Below are 23275 nucleotides of genomic sequence, written 5' to 3'. Positions count from 1 at the left end.
GTAGTGCCAAGTTTTTGTTTGGATGTTTCTGGTTCCTTTCTGATCTGTAAAAGCAAAAGAGGAGGGGGCCTCAGTCTGGGAGGGGACTCTGGATTCTCCCATGGCAAGAATAACTAAAGGTTGTCAAGGATCAGCTTGAGGAGGCGAAGAGCAGAAACCTTTCACTTGTAATGAGAAAATAAGATGAGTTATTGGTCATCCTGGAAGCATTGACCTGCAATGTCAATAGGGGAGGCTGAAAGAGCAGTTCTGTGAAATATGTGTTACTCAGGTGTGACTTCTACGAGCTGCTGCTCCCAAGTTTCTGGTTTTGTTTTGGAATTTTTGAAAGAAAAAAAGATGCCACCAGACAGTTACCAGATCTACAAAAAGCTGAAACGTGCTGATAGGTTTTGGTTGTGCTTAGGGTTGTTTCTCCGTTCTGGGTAGTGTATGGTTTTGTTCTTAAGCGTCACCCCTTTTTTGTTTGCGTATTATTTAGTGACTTTACAAGCATGAGCTACTTCCCAGAGTTAGGGATTTCCTTTGCTTAGACACCATTCACAGCTGTTTCGAGTAGTCTCAGCTTGTGTTTGTTTCCTTGTTTTGATGCTCTGCATCTCCAGGGCTGAGATGAATTGCCCATGCCCTTTTCAGCCTCTGGTGTCTCTGCTGGTGCTGTGTGACTTCCTCGAGGGTTTCTTGAGATTTGCAGAAGTGTGAGAGATTGTCTATCTCATGTCCACGGACTTCCCAGAGATTACCATTAAATCCACTGTAAGAAGCTTAATGTGAAATTCCATGAGGCTGGAGGAGCTGCTGCAAAGCAAATTAAAATCTGGCATAAAATAGGAGTTGTGGCTGTTTAAACCAACCCTGCCTGGGGCCGTGGATTGCCCCAGACCTGCATCTGCCCTCTCTGCCCCTGGGCTTTTTGGCTGTTATGTAACACCCCAACAATCAGCAACCTGATGACATCAGTGGTGTGCTGGATATTAGTGCTGTTCTGTGGGATTTAGATAAAATGTGCTCTCTGGGGGTGGACCTTGGGAGAAAATGGCTTTAAATGGCATTACTGGAAGGGCAAACTTAGTGCTCAGGATGAGTAAATGATGCAGAACTGGGAGGTGAGAGCAGCTGAGAGCGTTGTGGGGTTCTGGGGTTTGCTTTGGGGTTTGGTTGGATCCAGACTATCTTCACTACGGGGATTGGGACAGTTCAGTTGTGTGCTGGTCTCTGTGCAGGGGTGGAGGCTTGTTTGGAAAGGACCTTTCAGATCACGAAGTCCAACCATCAGCCCAGCACCACAACAGTGTTCACCACTAAACTTTCTCCTCAAGGGGCACATCCACATGGTTTTCAAACATTTCCAGGGACAGAGACCCCACCACTGCCCTAGGCAGCTGTGCCAGGGCTTGACAACCCTTCACAAAATATGTAGTAAACCCCAAAATACTGCATGCAGGGCAGAAGAGCTGCTGCTGCAGTTATAAAAGTAACTCCTGTATTTTATGGGTTCCTTTTATCTCTTCAAGCTTAATGTTGGCTTAATGCAGTTGATGCCCATCGTTTAGAAACCCAGTTTATATCCTCTTTCATAATTATAGTTCTCAGTGTTTGGTAATGCTCTTTATACCTTTTTTAATCTTTTTGTTTTGTCAGATGGCTGTAACAGTAAGTCCATAAAAGCAAGACGAGACCAGACCTTTTGTCATTTGGTTGCACTTTGAAATATTAATTTCTTAACATGCAGTAGTATAACAGGAAAGCAAAAGAACTGTTTGTGGACAGCAATAAGAAATTTGTTTCGATCTTTGATTTTAAAGAAAAATGATCTGTCTCATAAGAGTGGTGTAACCTTAATGCTCAGTTACAGGACACTGTTCCTAAAACTATTAAATATATTCACATTGAGCTGTATTTGGTTTGTTAAGGGCTAATTCTATTAATTTACTAAGGGTTTGCTGTGCACACCTGAACTGTTTGCATGTAGCACGTCACACACTCTGCCCCTTGCAAAAATAGCTTTTACTGGCTGTCCTCAAGTGAGGAATGAATAACTAATAAATAAAATAATAATAATTGCTTAAAGCCTGATGTACCTGCTCTGGCAGCTTTGTTGTGCTGCCTCTCAGAGGCTGATGGAGATGGGGGTGAGATGGTGCTCAGGGGGAGCTGATGCCCCTGTGGAGTAAACTTAGGAGAAGCATCAGATTTATTTAGCTGAGACTTTGCCCCTGCATCTGCCTTAGTGCAGAGGAGCCACAGAATGAAGTGTGTGCAGGGACCTCTGGAGCTTTTATGTGTTCAAACAGTTAACATCTCTTTGCAAGAAAGGGTTCTTTGAATGCAGTGCTGGAAAAAAGAGAATGTTTTTTCAGTGAAATTTTGCTGAAACTCACTAAAAAAGGAAATAAGTTCACCCAAAACCTGCGTTCCATCAAGATTTTGCTGTAGACTCTTGGCAATAGAGTTGCTGCTAATGCTTAGGTAACAGTGTTTTCTTGAATAACTGAACCCTAAAATACAGCAGCAAAAAATGGCCAGGATATTTATTTAACTTTGGAGAACATGTTTTATGGGAGGGGGTGTTTGCTTCACTGCTGGGATGTGCCCTGTGTAGCAAAATGCTCTTCTGTTTGTCTGAAAATGCTGCTCAGTGTAATGTCTTAATTCTCTAAATGATTTCCTTCCGGTATCAACTGTAGGGTCCTGCACAACCTGAAGTCTTTGTGGTGAGGCACAAGAGCAGGCAGATGTGTCCTCATCACTGTGACTGCTGGGAATTGAATCAAATCGGAGGAATTCCCAGCTCCTCGGGATCGAGGGAATGGCCGTGGCTCGGGAGCGGCGCCGGGAGGTTTTGCAGGGATTCTGGCGGGGCTGATGCTGGGCCATTCCCTGGTCATTAAACCCGAGGGCACAGGGCTGGATTAGAGGCGAGGGGATGGAGGGTAGCACGGGCTGATTTGGGGGATTAGCGCTTCTGGAGCGGCCAGAGCTGTGGCTCAGAGTGCCCGGCAGCAGCCGGCTCAGTCAGCGGCCAGAGCGGCGTGGGCAGCAGGACCAACAGCATCTGCCCGGCATCCCGCACCTCAGGAACATCCCACTGCCCAGGGCTCCATGGCTCTCCTGCTGGCTTCCGAGGTCTACCACGTGCTGGGCAGCGTGGCCACTCCAGAGAAGGTCGAGCTGGCACAGATGGGTTTGTATCTGGTTTACCCTTGGCTACAGAGCAGTTCCTCCCCAGAGGAGAGGTTTGTGCTGTTAGGAGTGATTCTCATGGCTGAACTAAGGATTAAAAGGTGCTATTTGAATTCAGGTCTGTATTGCTTTAAAGGGTTATTTTGGGAGGAAAAAAAGTAGACTGGTCTTTCATTATTAAATCCCATTAAACTCTAGGCTGTCTGTTGGGATGATTTTAGACTGTCAAGTTTGCATAACTCTGGAAACAGAAGTGACTGTAGTATTCAGGGTTTTTAAATTTTAAATTAAAGCTTTAAATATCATAGAATCATAGAATGGTTTGGGTTGGAAGGGACCTTGAAGACCACCCAGTTCCAACCCCCTGCGGTGGGCAGGGACACCTTCCTTATACATTGCATAGACATAATTTTTAATTTAATCTTCCAGATTAATTTTCTTTGCTTTTATAACATAAACTACATCATGTTCTAGTTTAACCTAATTAATTTTCAGACTTTGGGCAAAAAATGCACGGCTAGTCCTTGTATTAAAAAAAAATCTTTTAATGGGAAACATGTCTTGCTTCCTCAAATTTTAATCTATGTCTGCATTGAGAAGCTGCTTCATTTACTTTGTATTCCTGATTTATCTACAGGATTAGATGTTTTTCTGGAACCAGCTTCCCTATTCCTTAGTGAAATCCTTCCTGAACTGCTCTTCTGGAGCTTTATTCTGCCCTGCACAATACCTTCCCTGATTCAGATGCTAATGTGTGGTGTCTGGCAAGGGACTGGCATTAGCATACTGAGAATAGATTCGAAAAAGACCTTTTTTATTTGCGTGCTTATATTTTATAAATAGCCTGAAGGGGAGGATGGGGTGTTTTGTAAATGGTTTGCAGAGCTGAAATCCAGTCGGCCCATGATTGCTGTGGCATTTCCATTACCCCAGTCCCTTCTTGAACGTGGAGTCCTTGTTATTAACACCTACACAGCAGGAATGATGCCATGAACTCTCTTACATGTTACCATTCTTTAAATGTTTGAATTCCCACGGTATTTCCTTGGAATTGGGAAAGCACAAGCAGCAAAGATGGTGCTTCCTGGGGCACTGGACCTACTGCAGGTGGGGTTTGGGAAGTGGAGGCTGTTCAGCTATTGGGCAGGAACTGGGTTTCTTCCACTCTGTGAAAGAAAGTGTTTTAAAATCTATTCCCTACAACTGAATTCTGCCTGAAGCGTGAATGTGACTGCACCTATAACAATTACAAATGTGATGTAGAAATGTTTACGCAGTTGAAATGGTGAAGAAGGAACTGGATTGCTTTTTATGTTTCTTATTTTCCCCCACGGTTTTGTTGGCTGCAGTTACGTGACTGTGGCCCATTCTCTGCTTTTCTTATATTGAATAAATGCAGTCTTCTCCCTTCTGCCTTTTGCTGGCTGTCCTCATCTTAGTGAAACCAGGCTGGGATTTTTTCTCTGCCAACTGAGCTGATGCTAATAGAGAGACTTATGTGAGAATTAGTTCTTTTTGTAAGACTTTCACCAGTAACTGCTAACCTTAAGTGCAAAGAAGCAGATTTTCTGTGTTGAGTAGCTTGTTGCTAAACCTCTTAGTGAGCTAAAGCCCTGCTGGAAGTGATCTCGTTGTTAGTGAAATCAAAAGGTGCGGGTGGTGTGTGTGCCAGGCTGATGGAGCAGGGCACGTTTGTGTATCCACAGACACAGGGAGGACCTCATTTCTGTGCTGGGACAAGCCGTGTTTGTTTTGGTAGGGACCCAAGGCAAACCTGACCTAAACTCATTTCCACAGGGAAAGGCTGGGTCTGCCAAGAAAAGGCATTCCTGTATGGATGTAGCTAGGGAGTTTTAGAGACTGTTTTTGCTTCAGTTCCTCTTCCTTCTCTCAGGTTCTGAGTTTTCCATCCCTCGTGGAATAAAGGTTTGTCTTCCTGGTTCTTTGTGCATCTTCAGATAGATCCAAGTTACTGCTACCCCAGCCAACATGTGGATATGGTGTAACATCTCCTTCTAGCTTGATTTATGTCACATTGGTGGTTTACCTTAAAGCCCTTCCAAGCTCACCTTCATTCAGTGTGTGTGCTGGTCCAGGGAGTGCCATTATTTATGGACACAATAAAGGACACATTTATTGCACTCACGTGATGCTTTCAGAAGAGTTTGGTTCTGTTCAGCTCAACCTCAGTCCCTTCTTTCCTCCAAGAAAGACAGTTCAGGGAAAAGGCTCCTTCTGATGTGGTTTATTCCATTTGGGGTTTGCCTTGCAGGCTCCCCGTGTGTGAGGGAGCCAGGGGAGGTTATTCCAGTGCCAAGGACTGTTCATCCCTGGTTTGCCCAATGTGTAGGTGCTGCTCTGACTGCCTGTGAGTGTGTCAGAGCTATTGGGAGCTGGGAGAATAAATAAATAAATCCCAGCTCTGGCAGAGAGGAGTGGGAGTGTGGGTTACTCTTTGCTGTGACACTGAGGAGCACTGCAGAGAGAAGTGCTGGAGAGAGGAAGGGTGATAAGAAATAAAGACAGACCCAGAGAGTTTATTTGGGAGCCAGCCAGAGTGTAAACAAATCACCCAGGGAGGCGAATTTGGAGTGATACCAAGTGAGGAGAGGCTGTGAATGGATAAAACCAGAAGGTAATTTAAGAGCATGGATATATACTGAGATCAAGAGGAAATGTTATCTTGATCCTCGTGTTTGGAAGGCTGCAGGAGGGAAGATGTGAGATGAAATGGAAGAAATGGGTTTATTTTAGTCAAAACACAGAGGGGGAAAAAAGCCTTATCATCCGGATGGGATGGGTGGATAAAAGGAAATCATCCCAGTGTGTGCTCAAAGGTCGGTGGCAGCATGGAGAGGGTGTGAATGCGTGTCTGTGTCATTCTGTGGGCAGCTCTGCCAGTGTCACAGCACGAGGGACAAACTCCAGGGTTACTGAGCCCAAAGGACTGTGGGGTTTGGATGAGCATCTCACCAGTCCAAATACATGGAGTGCTGGGGTTTAAAATTACAGAACTGTGTGTAGTAATATAAAAAAATGTAAATAAGAAAAGCGTGGGACAACTAGAGAATACTTTTCTTCAACATAGATTAAAGCTTTCTTTGCCTCCTTTGTCATGAGGGTGTCCTGACAGATGATCTGTTCCATTTTCCTGTGTGGAGAAGGTGGCAGTGAAGAAGGAGTAGTCTCCCAGCACTGCCCACTTTCTGTCATTCGAGGTTCAGGTCGGAACTGTTGTGTGCCTGGCAGATGCTGGAAGCCCGTTAGTCATGTCATTAGTGGATGAAGTGGCTGCTCAGTTGAATTTATTCTGCTCTGCCTCACAGTTGAAAGATGCATGAGTGTGATGCAGTCTGGGACGCAGATGGTGAAGCTGAAGAGTGGAACCAAGGGGCTGGTCCGTCTCTTCTACCTGGACGAGCACAGGACCTGCATCCGATGGAGGCCCTCCCGGAAGAGCGAAAAGGCAAAAAGTAAACTCCTCATGTTCCTTCTAATATCAGTTCAGTATTAGAATGTGAATTACAGAGCTATGCAGGGACTCATGGACTGATGGGAGACACTTGGTGTCTGTCTCTCCTGCTCCCTTTCTGTAGCCTCAGCCCCGTGATGTTCCAGGGAGCACTCGGAGCCTCTGGGGCAGCCGGCACTTGGCACAGCCATGGCAAGGAAAACCTTCAGTCCAACAGGGCTTTTGGATGTGAAGATGTAACATTAATAAAGTTTAATGCCTCTGAGCCTGAATAACTCAGAATTGTTAGAAGCAGGAAGAGGCTGGCTGGCTGTCCCAGCGTGTCCTTTTGTTTCCCTTTCCCCCCAGTTGTCATCGACTCCATTTACAAAGTCAGCGAGGGCCGGCAGTCGGAGATCTTCCACCGCCACACCGAGGGGAGCTTCGACCCCAGCTGCTGCTTCACCATTTACCATGGCAACCACCTGGAGACCCTGGACCTGATCACATCCAACCCGGAGGAAGCTCGCACCTGGATCACGGGGCTGAAGTACCTCATGGCCGGGATCAGCGACGAGGACTCGCTCGCCAAGCGCCAGAGAACGCACAATCAGTATCCTTTGAGAGCTGGGCCTTCATCCTGGTTCATATTCCTGCCTTGGCTTTAGTCACTTCAGCACAGGGTGTCCTTTCACCTCCTGTTAAGTGACCAAAACCCTTCCACTGAATGCAATGGAAACCTGAGCAATGGGTTTGACATGGACACTTATGTGTGTGATAAAACATGGGCTGTGCCTTAGGGACTGGATCAAACTGCATGGGAGTCAGGGGATAGGCTTGCATTTTGTTAATTAATTCCTTTTTGAAGGGGCAAACCAGTTATTTCTAGGTATCTCAATATCTCAGTAACTCCTGGCCATCTCTGCTTCTCTTGCATAAGTCAGATGTCTGTGTCCTTCCCAGCCTCTATTGTTTGTCAGGAGCACAAATCTTTAAAGCTCTTAAATGTTTGGTGTAGACCAGTAGCCAAAGTGAACCTCATGTCCACTGAATATTTTCTTCATGTGCCTTTTTTTTAACAACAGAGCTGACTAAAATGTTATACACAAAGAACACTCCTCTCCCTAAACAAAAAAAACCCCAAACCCAAGGCCATCTTAATTAAAACTGTAACCTGGCTATTCTTCTGCCTCGTGGAAATCTCCAGCAGTCACTTGTAAATACTCCTGGAGAATATACATATTTCAGGTATTTTTATCTCCCTTGTTTGATTCTGATCCACAGCAGGCACAGGTCCATTGGGGTTGTATTGCATGCTCCATTGCACATGTCCTCAGCTTGCTATATTTAACCAGGACTTTTCTGAGCTGCTCCTATCTGCTGTATCTTCTCTCCTGGTGAAACATTGCTGCAAGTCCTCTTTGTTTTATCCAGTGTGGCAGCTGGGAGACTGCACACAGAATGACTCTGTACCACTCCCAGCTACTGCAAGAACTTAGCAGGAGGTGCTGAGGGATATTTGTGCAAGGAGGGGGTGAAAGGTGCTGGTTGGGAAGTGAAGCTCAGGTAGAATGAAGAGAGAGGTGGAAGAAGATCCCAGAGTAAGCCCAGCAATATTTGAAAACTTTAGAGCACATTCTCAGGGGAGGAATCAGTAGCAGAAATGGGAGTGCAGAGGGGCTGGTGTTGTGAACTGAGCTGTAAATAATTGCCATAAACCAGTTCTGGTTTTAAGCATTTGACCGAGCTGTAGTGAGGGCAGGGGCAAAAAGGATTCTTTCCTGAGCTGCCCTGCCTCCCTTCTCTGTGAAGAGATCACCTGTGGTGCCTGTCCTTGACACGCTGGCAGCTGGGTGAAGCAGACCTTTGAGGAGGCTGACAAGAACGGGGACGGGCTGCTGAACATCGAGGAGATCCACCAGCTGATGCACAAGCTGAACGTGAACCTGCCCCGCAGGAAGGTCCGGCAGATGTTCCAGGTCGGTGCCTGGGGAGGACTGGGCCAGTGAAGGTCCATTTCTGGGCAGATCCAGAGCGGGACCTGCAGCTTGGGACTAAAATCCCTGTTCTTTCCAGCACCTCACAGGCTTTTTCAAAGTCTTACCTTTTTTTAGACAGAGGCATCAGGACATTGTTTAAATGACAAGGAGCACACAGAATACATGTTATCAGTGTTACTCGTTCAGCTGCATTGTTGGCTTCAGCTCTGTGAACTGAATTGTTCAATGCTGACATTGATGGACAATGAAGTTACTTTGTTGCTATTGAAATATTTTTTCATTTCCTTTGGGGAAAATTATTTAATAGAAACTGGCTTTATGCAAGAAATTAGGTTTTCTTTAACGATTTCCTCATATTTAGCCATTTCAATTTGATTGATTTAGAAACAATTTTTTACTTCTGTTGTCTGAAAACAGCTCCCGTTTTCCACCTGTCCTTGTGTTTACTGTAGGAAAGGAAAGATAAGCCAAGGACACAATGGAGAGCAGAAAATGTCTTCTTCACTTTTCCAAACCAGTACCAGCTCAAAGCTGGTTTGCTGTAAAACATGGGAAAGTTGAAGAATCTTCTATGGTCAAAAGTACTTTGTTTGTCTGGCATAAAATCCCCATTAGAGATACATCTTTGGAGTCTGGAGTTACTCCCAAACACCTGGAGTGTGGAATCTGGTGGAGCGGTGTTGCAGAGATGAATTTGGGTTATACTTGTTCCCACAGATTATAAATGTCATAAAGGCATGTAATAGATATAATGATTAAAAATGCCATTCAACACCATTTAGCTGGAAATTCTTTTCCTCTCAGCTGACTTGCTGTGATAGGAGTTCACAGTTCTTGTTTGCATGGAGACCCACACAGTGCCTGCCAGCCGTTCTCCAGAATATATTCCTTGTTTTGAAAATCCAAAGCAATCCTCTTAGGCAGATGTTCACAGGAAAAAGCTTGTATTAGTGTGTGATAAGTACTGTTTTCTTCTCTTCCTACCTCTGAGGAGAAACAGAAAATCAAGACTGGAGATGTTGGGTGTATATTTTGGTGTGGAGTCTCAGTGCTGCTGCAGAGTTGTCCCCTCTGCAGAGTGCTGCTGGGGCTGAGAGTGCTGCAGATTAAATTAATGTGCGTTTAAGACTCTGATGTTGTCCTGAATGTTTTAAGACACCAGGCTGTTGTTGGGGAAGCCATGGGGTGATATTGTTATGCCTGTTGCTGTGTTTTAATCCAGGTTAACTGCAGGGCATACAGGAGGGCAAGAGATCAGAAAAAAGTCCAGGGTGACCCTCTTTATGGGGGAAATAAATCTGAAATTAAAGAAGGAGACTAGAGTCTCATAGGGAATCTGTGGCTTTAGTTTAGTAACTGCTTTCACCAAAAACCCAAGAGATGATGATATAATTTTACAGTTATTTTAGCGTGTTAGAATTTGTGTCTGAACAGTCTTGCAGACTAGAATTTATTAGATTTCTGTTGCTGTACACAAGTCTTGATCTGTTTTATTCCCTGATTTCTCCTGTATGGAGCATGTTTACCTGAGTGCCTTTACCTCTTAGGAGGCAGACACAGATGAGAACCAAGGAACCCTGAACTTTGAAGAATTCTCTGTGTTTTACAAGATGATGTCCCTGCGTCGAGATCTCTACCTACTGCTCTTAAGCTACAGTGACAAGAAAGATCATCTCACTGCTGAAGAGCTTGCCCAGTTTCTGAAGGTGGAACAGAAGGTATGGCAATATCTGCATCCATGTCTATGGCCATGTACTCACATTCCAGTGTAGGGAAAGGATCTTATGGAAAATATTAACTTGGGGTGGAGGGCAAAGCACAGATGTAACAGAAGAGAATTCTGAAGGTTTTACTGTTTTTTGAAATGCTTCTAGAAAGTGTTGGAGCTCCTTTGGATGATTTTTGAAGTGCCCACGATAGTGGTGTGAGAGGGTGCTCAGGGAGCTGGAGCAGGAAGAGGAACATGTGACAGGGGGGTGTACAAGGACATTCTGGAACTCCTGAGGGAGCAGAAACCCCGAGCTGACAGTCAGGTCTGACATTCTGCATCCTCTTTTTGCTCTGTGTGCCCTCCTGAGAACACTGAGTGGGCAGAGCTGTCTGGGGAGCTGCTCTGCTCAGCATTGCTCCAAAAGCAAACCATAAAAAAAGTGAAACCAGCAGCTCCTGGAGATGAACCTCTTGGCTGGGCAGGTTGGAAGCTCCTTGCCCTCCTGTGCCCCTTCCCAGTACCCAGCATTGGGAGATCAGGGAGATCCCCCTGAATGTTCCCAGTGCCAACAACATCCTGGGGCAGGGCAGCATTGCCTCAAAAGCTGATCGTGCTCCCAGCCAGGAGGCAGCTCCCCAGTGCCCTCACCCAAACAGCATTTTGGTTTTGCTGTTGTCTGGATGCTTGGAAATCTGTGGACAGTCTGTCCTGCTCCATCTGCTACTCCTTTGGCAAGATGTTCAATATTCTGCAGCCTGAGGACAGAACAAAAGCGGGTTGGGGTTTTTGTTAGCTTGCTAAACTGGCTTCTTTTTTAGGAGAACTCCCTGTTTAGGAGAACACCCCATATTATTTTTAGTGGAGTACTTTAAATTGTAACAGAAAAATGAGTAGCCAAAGTTATCATCTCTCCAGCTGCAATTAAAAAAGCACAAATGAGTGGACTTCCCCAGCAGATGCATCTTTGGACTAGATTAGACATTTTCATTCCTAGAGCACGTGAGAACCCCACAGTGGGCCAGCAAGAAGCCATGAGGGATAATTGAAAAGTTATTTTGAGCCAGCTCGTGCCAGAACAGGGCCTGCTCTGAGCAGTGTTTGCAATCAAACACCAACTTGAGCAAGGATAATCAGTTATTTTTTCTACTGAATTGTTCTTTTTTCTATTATCCCGTGTAATTCCTGCAGCATCTTAGGATGGTTGGCTTATCTGGGCCGTACAAACAGTGAACAGGATGATGGCACAAGTGCCAGAGGTCTGAGTGCCAGTGTTGTCTTCCTGTGGTGTTGGTCGTGGAGAAATGAAATCCACCCAGTCCTCATTCTCCCTTTGGTTCTCTGCAACTCAAGGCAGTGAGGAAAGATGAGATGGGTGATGGAAGCTGCTTCTTTCCTTTAGTTCTGAAGGAAATATAAGTGTCTTCTTGTAAGTGCCCCACAAATCAGTTAGAACCTCAGCTGTGGGCTAGCTGAAGCTGTTGACAAAATCCCTATTTGTTTCAGAAAAGCTGCTGTTTTTCATTTCAGAATTTAATTATTTCTCTCCTAGCCTGTGTATTATAGTGGACTCCCTTGGAAGTAATGAAATCATAGGAGTGGAAAATGCATGAAAATGAAATCAGACCCTGCCAAATCTTTTTGCATGTCTAAGAAGATTATATTAAAGAATATAAAGTGATAGTTCTCATTTCAGCAGTATTGGCCAGTACAACTATTAAGGCTGCTAAACAGCTAATTTTAATCTTGTGACTAAAATGTCATAGGTTTTAATTGATGGCTATCTCTCACTCCTATTTGTCTCCTCCAAGTTAAGCAGATTTTCACATGCCGGTGACATGGCATTAAAAGTAAGTGTACCACCACTGTTGTTTTTGTGCAGATGAATAATGTGACACCAGAATATTGTCTGGACATTATACAGAAGTTTGAAGTGTCAGAAGAAAACAAGAAGCAAAATGTTCTTGGGATTGAAGGTAAAAGTTTTGATGCCAGAGTGAGTTTTGTCTTGCTGCACTGCAGTGGAGTAGAAGTGCTTTGATGGTGTTTTGGTGAGGCTTTTGCTGTTTGCCTGTGACACAAAGTCCCCTGGATCAACAGTTGGGAGCGTGGGTGCATTTTTGTGAGCCCGGGGGAGACGTGAGTAGGTGGGGTGAGGCAGCAGCTCTCCAGCCATCCATCACAGCCATCCTCCAGGAGTGGGGATGGATGCCTGAGGCTGTGGGGATTTATTGCTCGCTTTGTGTTTGTAAGGCAAACACAAACTGTCCTGTGCCACGTAGTTTATGTTATAGCCTGCTCCCAGTGAGGTAATGAAAGCCAAGTGTTCATTCTGCCCTTGCTCTGGAGATCTGGGATCCTGCACAATCCATTCATTTATGCTTCTGTGAAATAAAGTATGGATAGTTGCATTTTCAGTGGGTTTTAATACCTGATTCACACATTCACAAATGCAATTTAATACCTGATTCACAATTGCAAATTGTATGTTTACTCAGAATCCAATTTAGTATCAAATCAGACTCAGAGCTGGGATGAAATAGATTAAATGCCATGGTGAGTTCCTTTGCCCAGAAGGAAGCTTCCATGGAGCAGCATAATGTACATGGTGATTTGGGGAGGGGTGTAGGAACCCAGAGTGCTGAGAATATTTCTCTGCCTGTTTTTAAGGGTTCTTACCCCCCTGAACAATGCTGTTTTAACCTCCAACCTTGGAACGATCAGACAAGAACTAGAGAATAAAGTGGTGTGAATTAGGTGATAGACTACTGTGTAAGATTGTCACAGGGTCAAAAATTTAGAGGTTTTGGGCTTCTCTTTGTAGTAAATAGGTAAGAGTAAAAAATATCAAAATGGAGGATTGTTATCGTTCTCTAAACCTTCTTCTCCTTCTCTTACTACTCCATGTTCTGCGGTAAAAGTAGTTTGGGATGATTGGATAGAGAATTCTGCAGTTCCTGCCCGTGTTACTGAATAATTGGTAGGAAAGTGAAAATAATATAGGTTTTTAGTAACTATTGGTTAAATTATCTTTAAAAGGCCATGTAAATCTTGATAATTAGACTCCACTACTGCTTTTCTGTGCTCTACGCTGTACCTGGGTCACGCTGGTGGCTCTGTTCCTCTGATAAGACTTAATAAACAACTATCCAGCAGCATTGAAACTCCAGGAAGAGTCTCGGTTTATCTTTGAAACTCCTTGCAAGGACTTTTAGAAAATTCTCTCCCATCAGGAGGGATTTGATTTATGGCACAGTTCAGTGTCAGAGGGGGGAAGTAGGAATCTTCCTCCACATGGTATTTAAATCCTGGGTATGGCCTCCCTTCAACAAGCTTCTGATGTGACCCAGGGTGCTGCACTCCAGCTGAAATGAGGAAAGTAAAACAAACAAGCAGTGACACTTAAAAAATATTTCTGCAAGCATTTCTGCTCCTCTTAACCTGCTGCTGCTGCTTTTATCTCTGAGGTGCTTTCAGGGCTGGTATTGTTTGCACTGTCCTTTGCAAATATTATACATGTTTCATTCTTAAAAGAGGTATTTTTAGAACTTTCTGTTTAGTGCTGCTCTCATTTAGAGGGTTATAAATCAAGTACCATCTTCTTGAATAAGCTTGCAGAAAGAAGAGGACTGTGAAGCAAAGATGGCTGGGTCAGTGACTTGGCTGCTGATCCACGGTGCTCCTTTGGGTGGCTGCTGCCTTGTGTGTCCCCACACTCACTCAGGGCACTGCCGTTCACAGCCCAGGAGTGCCAGCAAGGAGCTCTCTTAAGAACAAGGCATTTGCTTCCGAGTCAGTTTGCCTCCACTCTGTCCCAGAGCCCGTACCTGCTGATCCTCAGCTTTGGCAGGAGCTCGGAGTGTTCTCCCTGCCGTGTCCGTGCCCGTTTCCTGCCCATGGCTGACGTGTCCCTCTGCCCCCCAGGCTTCACCAGCTTCATGCGCAGCCCGGCGTGCGAGGTGTCCAACCCCCTGCCACCGCGAGGTGCACCAGGACATGGAGCAGCCCCTGTGCCACTACTTCATCGCCTCGTCCCACAACCACGTACCTGAGCGGGGGACCAGCTGCTGTCGCAGTCGCGGCCGAGATGTACGCGCGGGTGCTGCAGGCCGGCTGCCGCTGCGTCGAGGTGGGCTGGGGCTGCTCCGGGGGCTGCTGCTCCGGGGGCTGCTGCTCGGGGCACGAGGCCAGGGCCAAACACCCAGCAGGATGCTGGGCTGGCTCAGGCACTGCAGCGCTTTCTGACCACTCAAAACTGAATTTTTCTGTTGCACATGATCACCTTGGGCAAGCACCGCAGGCACCAGAGAATCACAGAATGGTCGGGGTTGGAAGGGGTTCTAAAGATCATCCAGTTCCAGCCCCGTGCCATGGGGGAGCCTGGAGATCACACTGGATTCTTGTTTAAGCTCTGCATGATTTAAATAATAACAAAACATTCATATTTTTAGATCAGTATTTGTATTTTTCTTTTCCAGAAATAAATGAAATCTTTTGACAAAGTTAGACTCAATATTAATTTTTTATGACTAGCATTACAAAAAGTCATCTGGAGAAAAAATATTGTTAATCTCTATTTAAAAATTAATTAGAGAAAATGAACCTGAGAAAATTGGGCAGTTGCCTTCTGCAGAACACTCGGCAGCATTATTTTGCTTGACCTCAAAGCTATCGCAGCTACTTCAGAGCCCGGGGAATAGCTCTGCAGCTTTCTCCTTGGGAAGTTTAACTGCCTGTAGAGGCAACAGCAGTGACAAGTTTGGTGCAAATTCAGGGTACAGGCGTTCCTTAGGAAAAGCATTCTTATGCTGGTCCATTCTACATGTGCTGGATTTGATGCTACTCTTCATACAATCAGTTATAAAGCTGCAAGTTAAATTGGGAGTGGGAAAAGATAAATTCTTTTTAAATAGTTTGTCTTCAGAAGCAAAAACTGCTTTCCCAAGATAGCTGTAAAGGTTATTTGACATATTACACTTTCTAGTTTTATATATGAGGAAAAAAACCTCAATTTAATACAAGGGAAAAAACAGTTCTAGGATGCAGAATTCTCATCTGACTGACTGTCGTGTTAGTCTGAGCTCAGCTGGCAGGTCAGAGGAGATGGAGTGAGAGGTGGCAAGGGGTGGGATGAACCTCGTTGGCCCCGGCATGGTTGAGCAGGTGAGCTCTGCTGGCAGCAGGAGCACAGGAATGGTTGAGATCAGAGACATCTCTTAATGTCTGACTTTTCTGGTCTTAACAGTGGATTGCTGGGATGGCCCGGATGGGGAGCCCGTGGTGCACCATGGCTACACCCTGACTTCCAAAATCCTCTTCCGGGACGTGGCAGAAACCATCAATAAATACGCCTTCATCAAAAATGAGTAAGTGTGGAGCCAGCTTTGAAGCTACACCTGTTTTTCCGTAGTTAATCCCACGTGGGAAACAACCATCAAGCCCAGGGAGTGCAAATATTCCTTTAAACACATTAGGGTTGATTCTGTTGCCCTGTTTATTGCCCATGTTGTGGTTATTGTTCTTCCCATCAGTTGAGAGAGAGAGCTCTGCCTGAGTTGAACCTTTGGTGCTCTTAAACTCAGTAAGGCTTTGGACAGTCTGACACTGCTGAATATCTTCCGATAGAACTTCCCACTCGCATCCACAGGGAAGTTCTCCTGAAAAATCAATACTGTGATGTTCTCTACCTACTGAAAATACTTTATTTCAGCAAGAAAATTGAAAAGCTGTCACATGTGTAGTGTGAGGAAATACTGAGGTGTGGGATAGTGTTCTGAATCTGTTTGATTTGCCATGGTGCTTTATAACAGTTTATTATGAAAACTGTGGACTTAAACCATATATATATATACACATACACCCAGCAGTCTCAAATCATGAGTGGGTGTAGAGAATTTTGAGTAGTCTAAGAGAATAAAAGGAAAATACTTCCTTCTCTTTATTTAAAAAAAAACACCCAACAGTGGATGTGTGGGAAAAAAACAACCAAGCCCAAAAGTTTGGTGTTATTGATGAGAAATACGAGGTGTTACTTTAAGAACTAAAGGAGGTGGTTCTTCATTTGGTGTGGGGTTGGTGTGGGGTTCCTTGTCATAGAACCCTTGGGCTACCAAGAGGTTAGAAAGCAGTGGGGCAAATTTGTGGAAGAACTCAGCTGTTCCATCCACAGGTGTTGTCTCTCCTCACACAGCTGTGACAGTGTCTGGGGGTTTGTTTCCAGGTTTCCAGTGATACTGTCCATTGAAAACCACTGCAGTATTCAACAGCAAAAGAAGATTGCCCAGTACCTGAAGGAGATATTTGGTGACAAACTGGACTTGTCATCTGTGAGCACTGGAGATCCCAGACAGCTTCCCAGCCCTCAGGATTTAAAAGGGAAAATTCTAGTGAAGGTAACTTGCTGCTGGGCATGTTCAGAATGCAACAAAGTCAGCTTGTGATATTTATTGTAGATTTTCTTTGGAGGACCAGTTCATACCCCTTTAGTATCTAAACATTATCTGACAGTCCTTCCTTGGACAAAGTACTTTGGAGTGACAGAAAAGTGAAGATTTCCTGCCTTTCCCCTCACCCAGCTCTGAGCTGTGGTTCATGGAGTGGAGCTCTGTTCATGGTCCATCTGCCGTGTTTGTGGGAGAGGAGCAGCTCAGGAGGAGCTGGAGGAGGCCCCGGAGCCCTGGAGTTGGTGCTCTGTGCAGGATTAATTGTGTGAGCCTCTCAGTCCAAACAGATTTGCTCTGAAAGGAATTTCAAAGGCCAGGATGGATAGAACAGGAAAGAGGCACAAGGCAGACCTCTGAGAGGATGATTAATAGAGTTCTGCCCTATTAGATTGTCTCATTTACTCAGACACCTGGGGGCAATTACTTCTGTGTGAACTCTCAGGAAACTCTGGTTCTCCCTCTCTCCTTGGTATCAGTCTGGCTACAGGGATTCACAGTTCCAGTCTGATGTTAGTTTGAACACCCTGCAGGGCACAGTACAGAGCTGACCCTGAATTAGAAGCCCTTTGAGTGCTCAGCCGTGATTTTGCATTTCACTGTGCCGGTTTTCTGGGGTAGCTGCTGGTTAATGAACTGTGCAAACGTGGGGCTGGTGTTTGAGGGATCCACAGGGAGTTGTGTGTAATGTCACTCACATGAGAAATCCCAGGGCACTGCACTAAAGGCAGGAGAGGCTGGGTGTTCTGGGTTCTTACCTCAGCTTCTGAGCTGGCTTTTCAGCACATCTGAGGCTGTAATTTCAGTGTGATCCTCCAGCTCTCACTGCTGGAGCCCTGTGGGTGCAGACTGCTGTGGAGCTGAGCTGTTTTCAGAATGAGAAATTCTATCTCGAGCATCACAGGATCCCTGCACAAAGCTCTGTCTCCCATCTCCTGCTCAATTTAAGCAGCTCTATTGGAAAAGATAAAATCAGACTTAGGAATCAGTACCTTGTTGAGAAGTAAGCCAGCTTCTCATCTTTTTGCTGTTGTTTTTGCTCTTTTTATACATTTTCCTTTGAAAGGCAGTATTGATTCACTAGCCAAACAATTTCAAATAATGGCATCATTTTCATCCTGTAAGTGTATATAAAGAGTCATTCTAATAACACTCATGGATTTAAGCCAGTGTAAAGGTACCAACATGAAGTGAATTTGACCCACTCATTAGCAGCAGCATTATTAATTTCAAAATGCAGCCTAAAAATCAATCTTCTGCATCTTGAATGTCATTCCTGTCTCCCACTGATGAAGCAGGTAGGCTGAGAACATTTCTGTGCACTGAAGCAATATCACAGAAGTTTAGTAGGTGATTTATTTAGGAGCAGTTGGTAAAGCAAGAGGATCAGACTGGGTGCAGTAATTAACACTGACCACATGCACATTTACTGGGGGTGTGTTTTTCCTCATTTTAGGGTAAGAAGTTGCCCTGCAGCCTTGGAGCAGATGCTGAGGAAGGAGAAGTTTCAGAAGAGGACAGTGCTGATGAAATTGAGGATGACTGCAAGTTAAAGCCCTGCTTTGTATGTGCACACAGTCAGCTCCCAGAGTGTGACAGCTCTGCATTTCTTACATGCACACTCCATGTCCTACTTACAGTTGTTAGCAGAGTTTTTAATTTCTAAGTTTTTAATTCCTGTGTCAGGTTCATGCTGTTCCATAGGATTCATTTTTACTTGAAGTGCCTTATGTAAGAGACTGGTTTGAGTCTGTATAGTCTGGATGACTATTAACAGGAAGTGCTTCCTTTTTTAACTGTTTGGAGCAGGAATCTAATGTTTAGGTTGTCTCTAAGTGCATTAGCTGAGAATTCATGCTCTTCTGGAAGAGAAGGTGGGGCTTGTGAGAGCTGTGAGGCAGAGAGAGCCCATGGCCAGGTCTGTGGGGGGGTCTTGGGGGGCTCTGTGAGCTGTGTTGGGAGGACTGAGGGGAAAAAGAGAAGGGAAAGGGCAGTTAAACCACAGGTAGAAGAGCAGAATCAGGCAGGATTAGGCAAGAAGTCTTTTCTTGCAGAGGAAGGAAATGTGTGACCCTCAGTGTGCAATGGGGTGGACTTGAGCGTCTACTTGACCTGGGTTTCCTGGTGTCTTTCAGGGTAATGGTGCAACTCAGCACCAGGTGGAATCTTTTATACGAACAAAACTGGAATCTCTGCTAAAAGAATCCCAAATCAGGGACAAAGAGGATCCTGACAGCTTCACTGTGAGAGCCCTGCTGAAGGCAACTCACCAGAGTTTCAATGTGAACCTGAAGCAGGTACGTGGGCTCTCCCTTCGCAGCCCCTGTGAGGATTGGACAGGGCCATGTGTTGCACAGTGCTTCAGATGAGAGAGCCAAGAGCTTAGGAACTGGATGCAAACTCCAGGGACATTAAATACAGAGTGAATTTTCTGTGGAGATGTGCTTGCTCTGGAACCAGTGTAGCCAGAAGGGTCATGTGTGTGTAGCTCTGCTTTTTGCATGTCTTCCCACTCCGTGGGGTTTATGTATTCCCTGTCAGTTTTTCCAAAACTGGCCCTGGGAGACTTTTCCCTGAAGCCTTCCTTGATGACAGAAAACTCCCTTGGCCTGTGCTGCTGCTTGAGGTGTCTGGGGAAGGTTTTGCTGTGCTGGGAAGGGGCTGTAAGAGTGAAGGATGAAGCATCTGCCCCAGGAGAGGGGTTATTTCAGACTGGCTTTGCAGCATGACCCAGTCACTTTGCTGGTTCCTTTTGGCCTCCAAGGTCAGAAAAGTGGGATTGCAGAGAGCAGACTCCTCATATCAGTAAATATGGTCAGAGGAGAGCATTTCAGTTTCATTTTGTGTTGAGGTAATTGCATTTGACAGGCTCCCTGGTATTGGGGAGGGGACTGGTCCCTGGAGAGCATTTGAGGCAGTCTTGGTTAAAGAATGCAAATTTCCATCGGGGGGTTGGATGTGACACCTGAGATTGCCCATCACATGTCATCCACATGACCAGAATACTGAGATCCTCCAGTAATGCCAGTGCATTATTCAAACATCTGTCAGGTAATACAAAGTGCTGGAATTTTCTCATTGATTTATTTTAATTTATGAAGGAACATTTAGAGATCTCTTTCCCTGCTGTGACCCATGTGAAGGTTGTTTTTTCCAAGGGTCTCAAAGAAATTCAGAGCTGAATGACTAGGGATAATGAGTTAAAACAACTGGAAGATTAGTTTATAGCAGTGTTGAACTAGATGGGAAAAAACCAGCTGGTTAAACATCATGCTGCTTTGGTGCTTGTGTGGCTCATGAGCTGCCTTTGAGTAGTGCTGTCACAGAGCTCTTTTCTGGGAGTTACTGTGTAATTGATGGACCAGAAAGGGAGCAGTTGGGATATTTTCCTATTTTTTTACTGGTCATTTATATTCCTTCTTTACTGATCTGCCTTTGATTTTCCCAAAGAATTGCTATTAAATGAAATAAAAATCTGCTAAAGATTCTTTCTACATGTTACAGAGACTTCCAGCCTGAGCTCTGAGCAAATCTCTGAACACAGGTTATTGATTTTGCTGGGCCCCCAGTGCCCTCACTGTCATGAAAGCCCAGAGTGACTCCAGCTCAGCACTGAACAGGGAGTAGCTGGAGTTCATAGCACTGAAGTACTCACCCAGCTGAAATGCTAGGGGAATATTCTTCAGTTTTGTTTTGCTCTTCAGAAGATGAAGAGCTGTGTGTTCCTGACAGAAGAAGCGAGATGCTGCCAGGAATTATCCAGCTGATGTCTAGGGGCATGGCTGGCAATGTGAAACTCAGCCTGCAGGCTGCCTATGAAAAGTCCACATTTATCTGCTAGGAGATTCTTTTTCCTCTCCCCTTTTCCTTTGTGGCTGCTTTCAAGAGCACTCAGACGTCTTGGTTTGTTGTTTCTTGCCTGGTTTTGCTAGACTGCTTTTTCTACATGGTTTGTTGTTGTCTTGAGTACTAATGTTAATATTTTTCTTTACAGTTAGAGGATTCTAAACAAGTAAGTAGACAAAGAAATTAGAAAAGTCCTGCAATGAGATTTTGGATTTCAATTTGTGTGCACAGATCAGACTTTAACTCACTTTGTCTCATTTGCAATAACTGTACTTTCATGATAGTGAACATGGGTGACGCACAAGAACTTGTATGAGGTTGAAATTCTGTCTTTTAGAGACTGTAGCAGACTCTTTAAAGACATTTCTGAAGGTATCTAGTTACACTTTTTATTGCACTTTCTCTGCACAGAACCTGGACACAAAAGAAGGAGGAAAAAAGTCTCACGGTCGATCATTAATGGGCAACTTTGGTAAACACAAGGTGAGTGGAATAAATGAGAGCTCAGGTTGCTGTTCTGGGACTGGCAGCATTCCAGAGACCCTGGCAGTGTTTTACTGCTCCAGACAAGCTTGGTGGGCATGGGGGCAGCGAGGAGGGAGCCTGTGTGATCACACTTGGTGTCTTAATACTGTTCAGAAGATTGAGAACCTTTAAGGATGAACAAAAACATCTCACATGACTAAAATATCACCTTTACTTGTGCTGTGGAATTGCTGATTTTCTGATCAAACTTGCAGCAGCAGAAGAGCAGCATAGACAAATGTCTTGGCATATCTTGTTTCCCACACAGCTGACGGTGTCTGCTTCAGTCAGAGCCCAGTTTTGCTGTGTCCCACCCTGGGCAGTACCATGCTGGGACTGTCCCTGCTCCCAGGGGCTGCTGTGGCCAAGTGCTGGCTCTGTGCTCCTGCTCTGTGCAGATGTGTTCTTCCCTGATCTCTTCCTGGTTTCCATGTCCTGGTTATGTTTGTGCAGCTGCTGGGGCGGGCTGCCTGCTCTGCTGCTCTTCAGTGATGTCTGCACCGACCCAGGCAGGAGCTGAGAGCTCTCATTTCACAGCTGGGCACGGAGCAGCCCCCACGAGGGACAGTGCACACGTTTCCTCCCGTTCCTATATCCTGACAAATGTGCTCCTGTCATCTGCCTGCCCTATTCCCACACTCCCACAGTGCCTTGTTGAGCCTTGGATTTACAGCCTCAGCCTGAGCTGATCCAGCTGCCAGCTTCCTTCCTCTTGGAGTCAGTGAGCGCTCTAGAGTGGGTGACTGAGCAGAGGGGCAGCTCTGCAGCCCAGTCCCTGTGCCACCAGCAGCCCCTCTGCCCCAGCCTGCCAGACCCTGCTGTTCTTGGTCTGTGCTAGCCATGGTGAGGGCTGCAGCAAACTCTGGGATTGATAATCTGAGCAGTTTTTTATGATTAAGAGACATTCCAAAGAATTTAGTCAGCCATCAGTCCATCTGCCCTGAAGCCAGCTAGGAGCCATCAAAAATTCCCTAAGCAGACTGTATCAGACTGTATTTACACTTCAGTTCCAAGCTTACATCAGTTTGAAGTGCTGTGTTTCCTTGAGCACCTTCAGCTCAGTGCAGGTTACTCACTCAGGGTGTGGTGAGAGCTCCAAGTGCCTGTGGTCCCTGAGGGTGGGCACTGCCCACAGCACCCTGTGCTTGCTGCTGGCCTGACCAATGCTGTGGAGTGAGATGTCACAGGCAAATGTCAGCCACTGGAATCTGCTGGTTATGCCAAGGGCTGGAAAGTCTGTCAATAATTTAATTACTTCAGCTAGTTATCCTAATGGATGTAGCAGGTTGGAAAGCCAGTTCGTTTCACCTCTGCTGAAAAAAATAAGGGTGTATACAGATTTTTTTAAAAACAATGACTGTATTGTAGGCTGAGGCAACAGGGACATCCTGTAACTGCCCCCTGATGCCTTTCCAGCTGAAGGGATGCCTGGGAAGACTGGTTACTATGGATATTTTGCAGATATAGAATGATCCACCCAACAGTATTGATATGTGACATTTTCAGCCAGCTCTTGTGCCAAATGAATAACCTCCTTAAAAACTACCAGGGGAGGGACAAAGACACTAAAATTGGCAGTTTCTGAAAGTTAACTGCATGGAACATCCTCAGTGCAGACCTTCAGACTCCAAAGTGAACCATGCAAATGATTTCCAATATAGTCAACTTCATGTCAGCACTAAACACAGCAAACTAAATTATGTTTAATACTGTGTGTGACAAGAGGAGGAAAGAAATCTGTGCTCAGTGAGCTGTATGCAAAAGGATAAGGAGCTCCTAGTTATATTAATTACCTCTTGATGAGAAGGGAATTAACTTACTCTCACTTGAAGCTGTGTTTAGTGTTACAAAAGATGTAATGCTGAAATTGGAAACTATTAAATCATAGGTGCTTATGAAAAAGGGATTTTTGAGGTTTTAATCTTTTTTATCATAGCTATTTTCTTTATACTGCAGTAATTTAGAATCATGTGAATATTTGTATGTGGCTCAAAAGGGAGTAGAAAGATGATGTTTGAGCATTTTGCCCAGACTCTGTTCACACCTTCACTAAAGAATATGTTTAACTTTCTAAACTGGGGGGAAGCACAGGTGGGCAGAAGCAGTGCTCTGTGCATTTAGA

At 45.1% G+C, this 23275-nt stretch overlaps 1 protein-coding gene across 1 annotated transcript in view; it reads left to right on the top strand.

Annotated features, from left to right (window-relative positions):
- Positions 1–23275, top strand: part of PLCH1 (phospholipase C eta 1) — a 47393-nt gene that overhangs the window by 12912 nt on the left and 11206 nt on the right. Inside the window, 13 exon segments of the mRNA XM_039557155.1 lie at positions 6510–6656; positions 7004–7247; positions 8484–8613; positions 10182–10352; positions 12225–12318; positions 14267–14316; positions 14318–14383; positions 14385–14470; positions 15586–15708; positions 16563–16734; positions 18239–18346; positions 18918–19079; positions 21040–21111. Of these exon segments, the coding sequence (XP_039413089.1) occupies positions 6510–6656; positions 7004–7247; positions 8484–8613; positions 10182–10352; positions 12225–12318; positions 14267–14316; positions 14318–14383; positions 14385–14470; positions 15586–15708; positions 16563–16734; positions 18239–18346; positions 18918–19079; positions 21040–21111 (1625 nt within the window).

The sequence above is a fragment of the Corvus cornix genome, chromosome 9 (genome assembly GCF_000738735.6).
Source record: "Corvus cornix cornix isolate S_Up_H32 chromosome 9, ASM73873v5, whole genome shotgun sequence".
Taxonomy (NCBI): domain Eukaryota; kingdom Metazoa; phylum Chordata; class Aves; order Passeriformes; family Corvidae; genus Corvus; species Corvus cornix.
The sequence above is the reverse complement of the archived record's forward strand: the minus strand, read 5'-3'. Positions and strand labels throughout refer to the sequence as shown.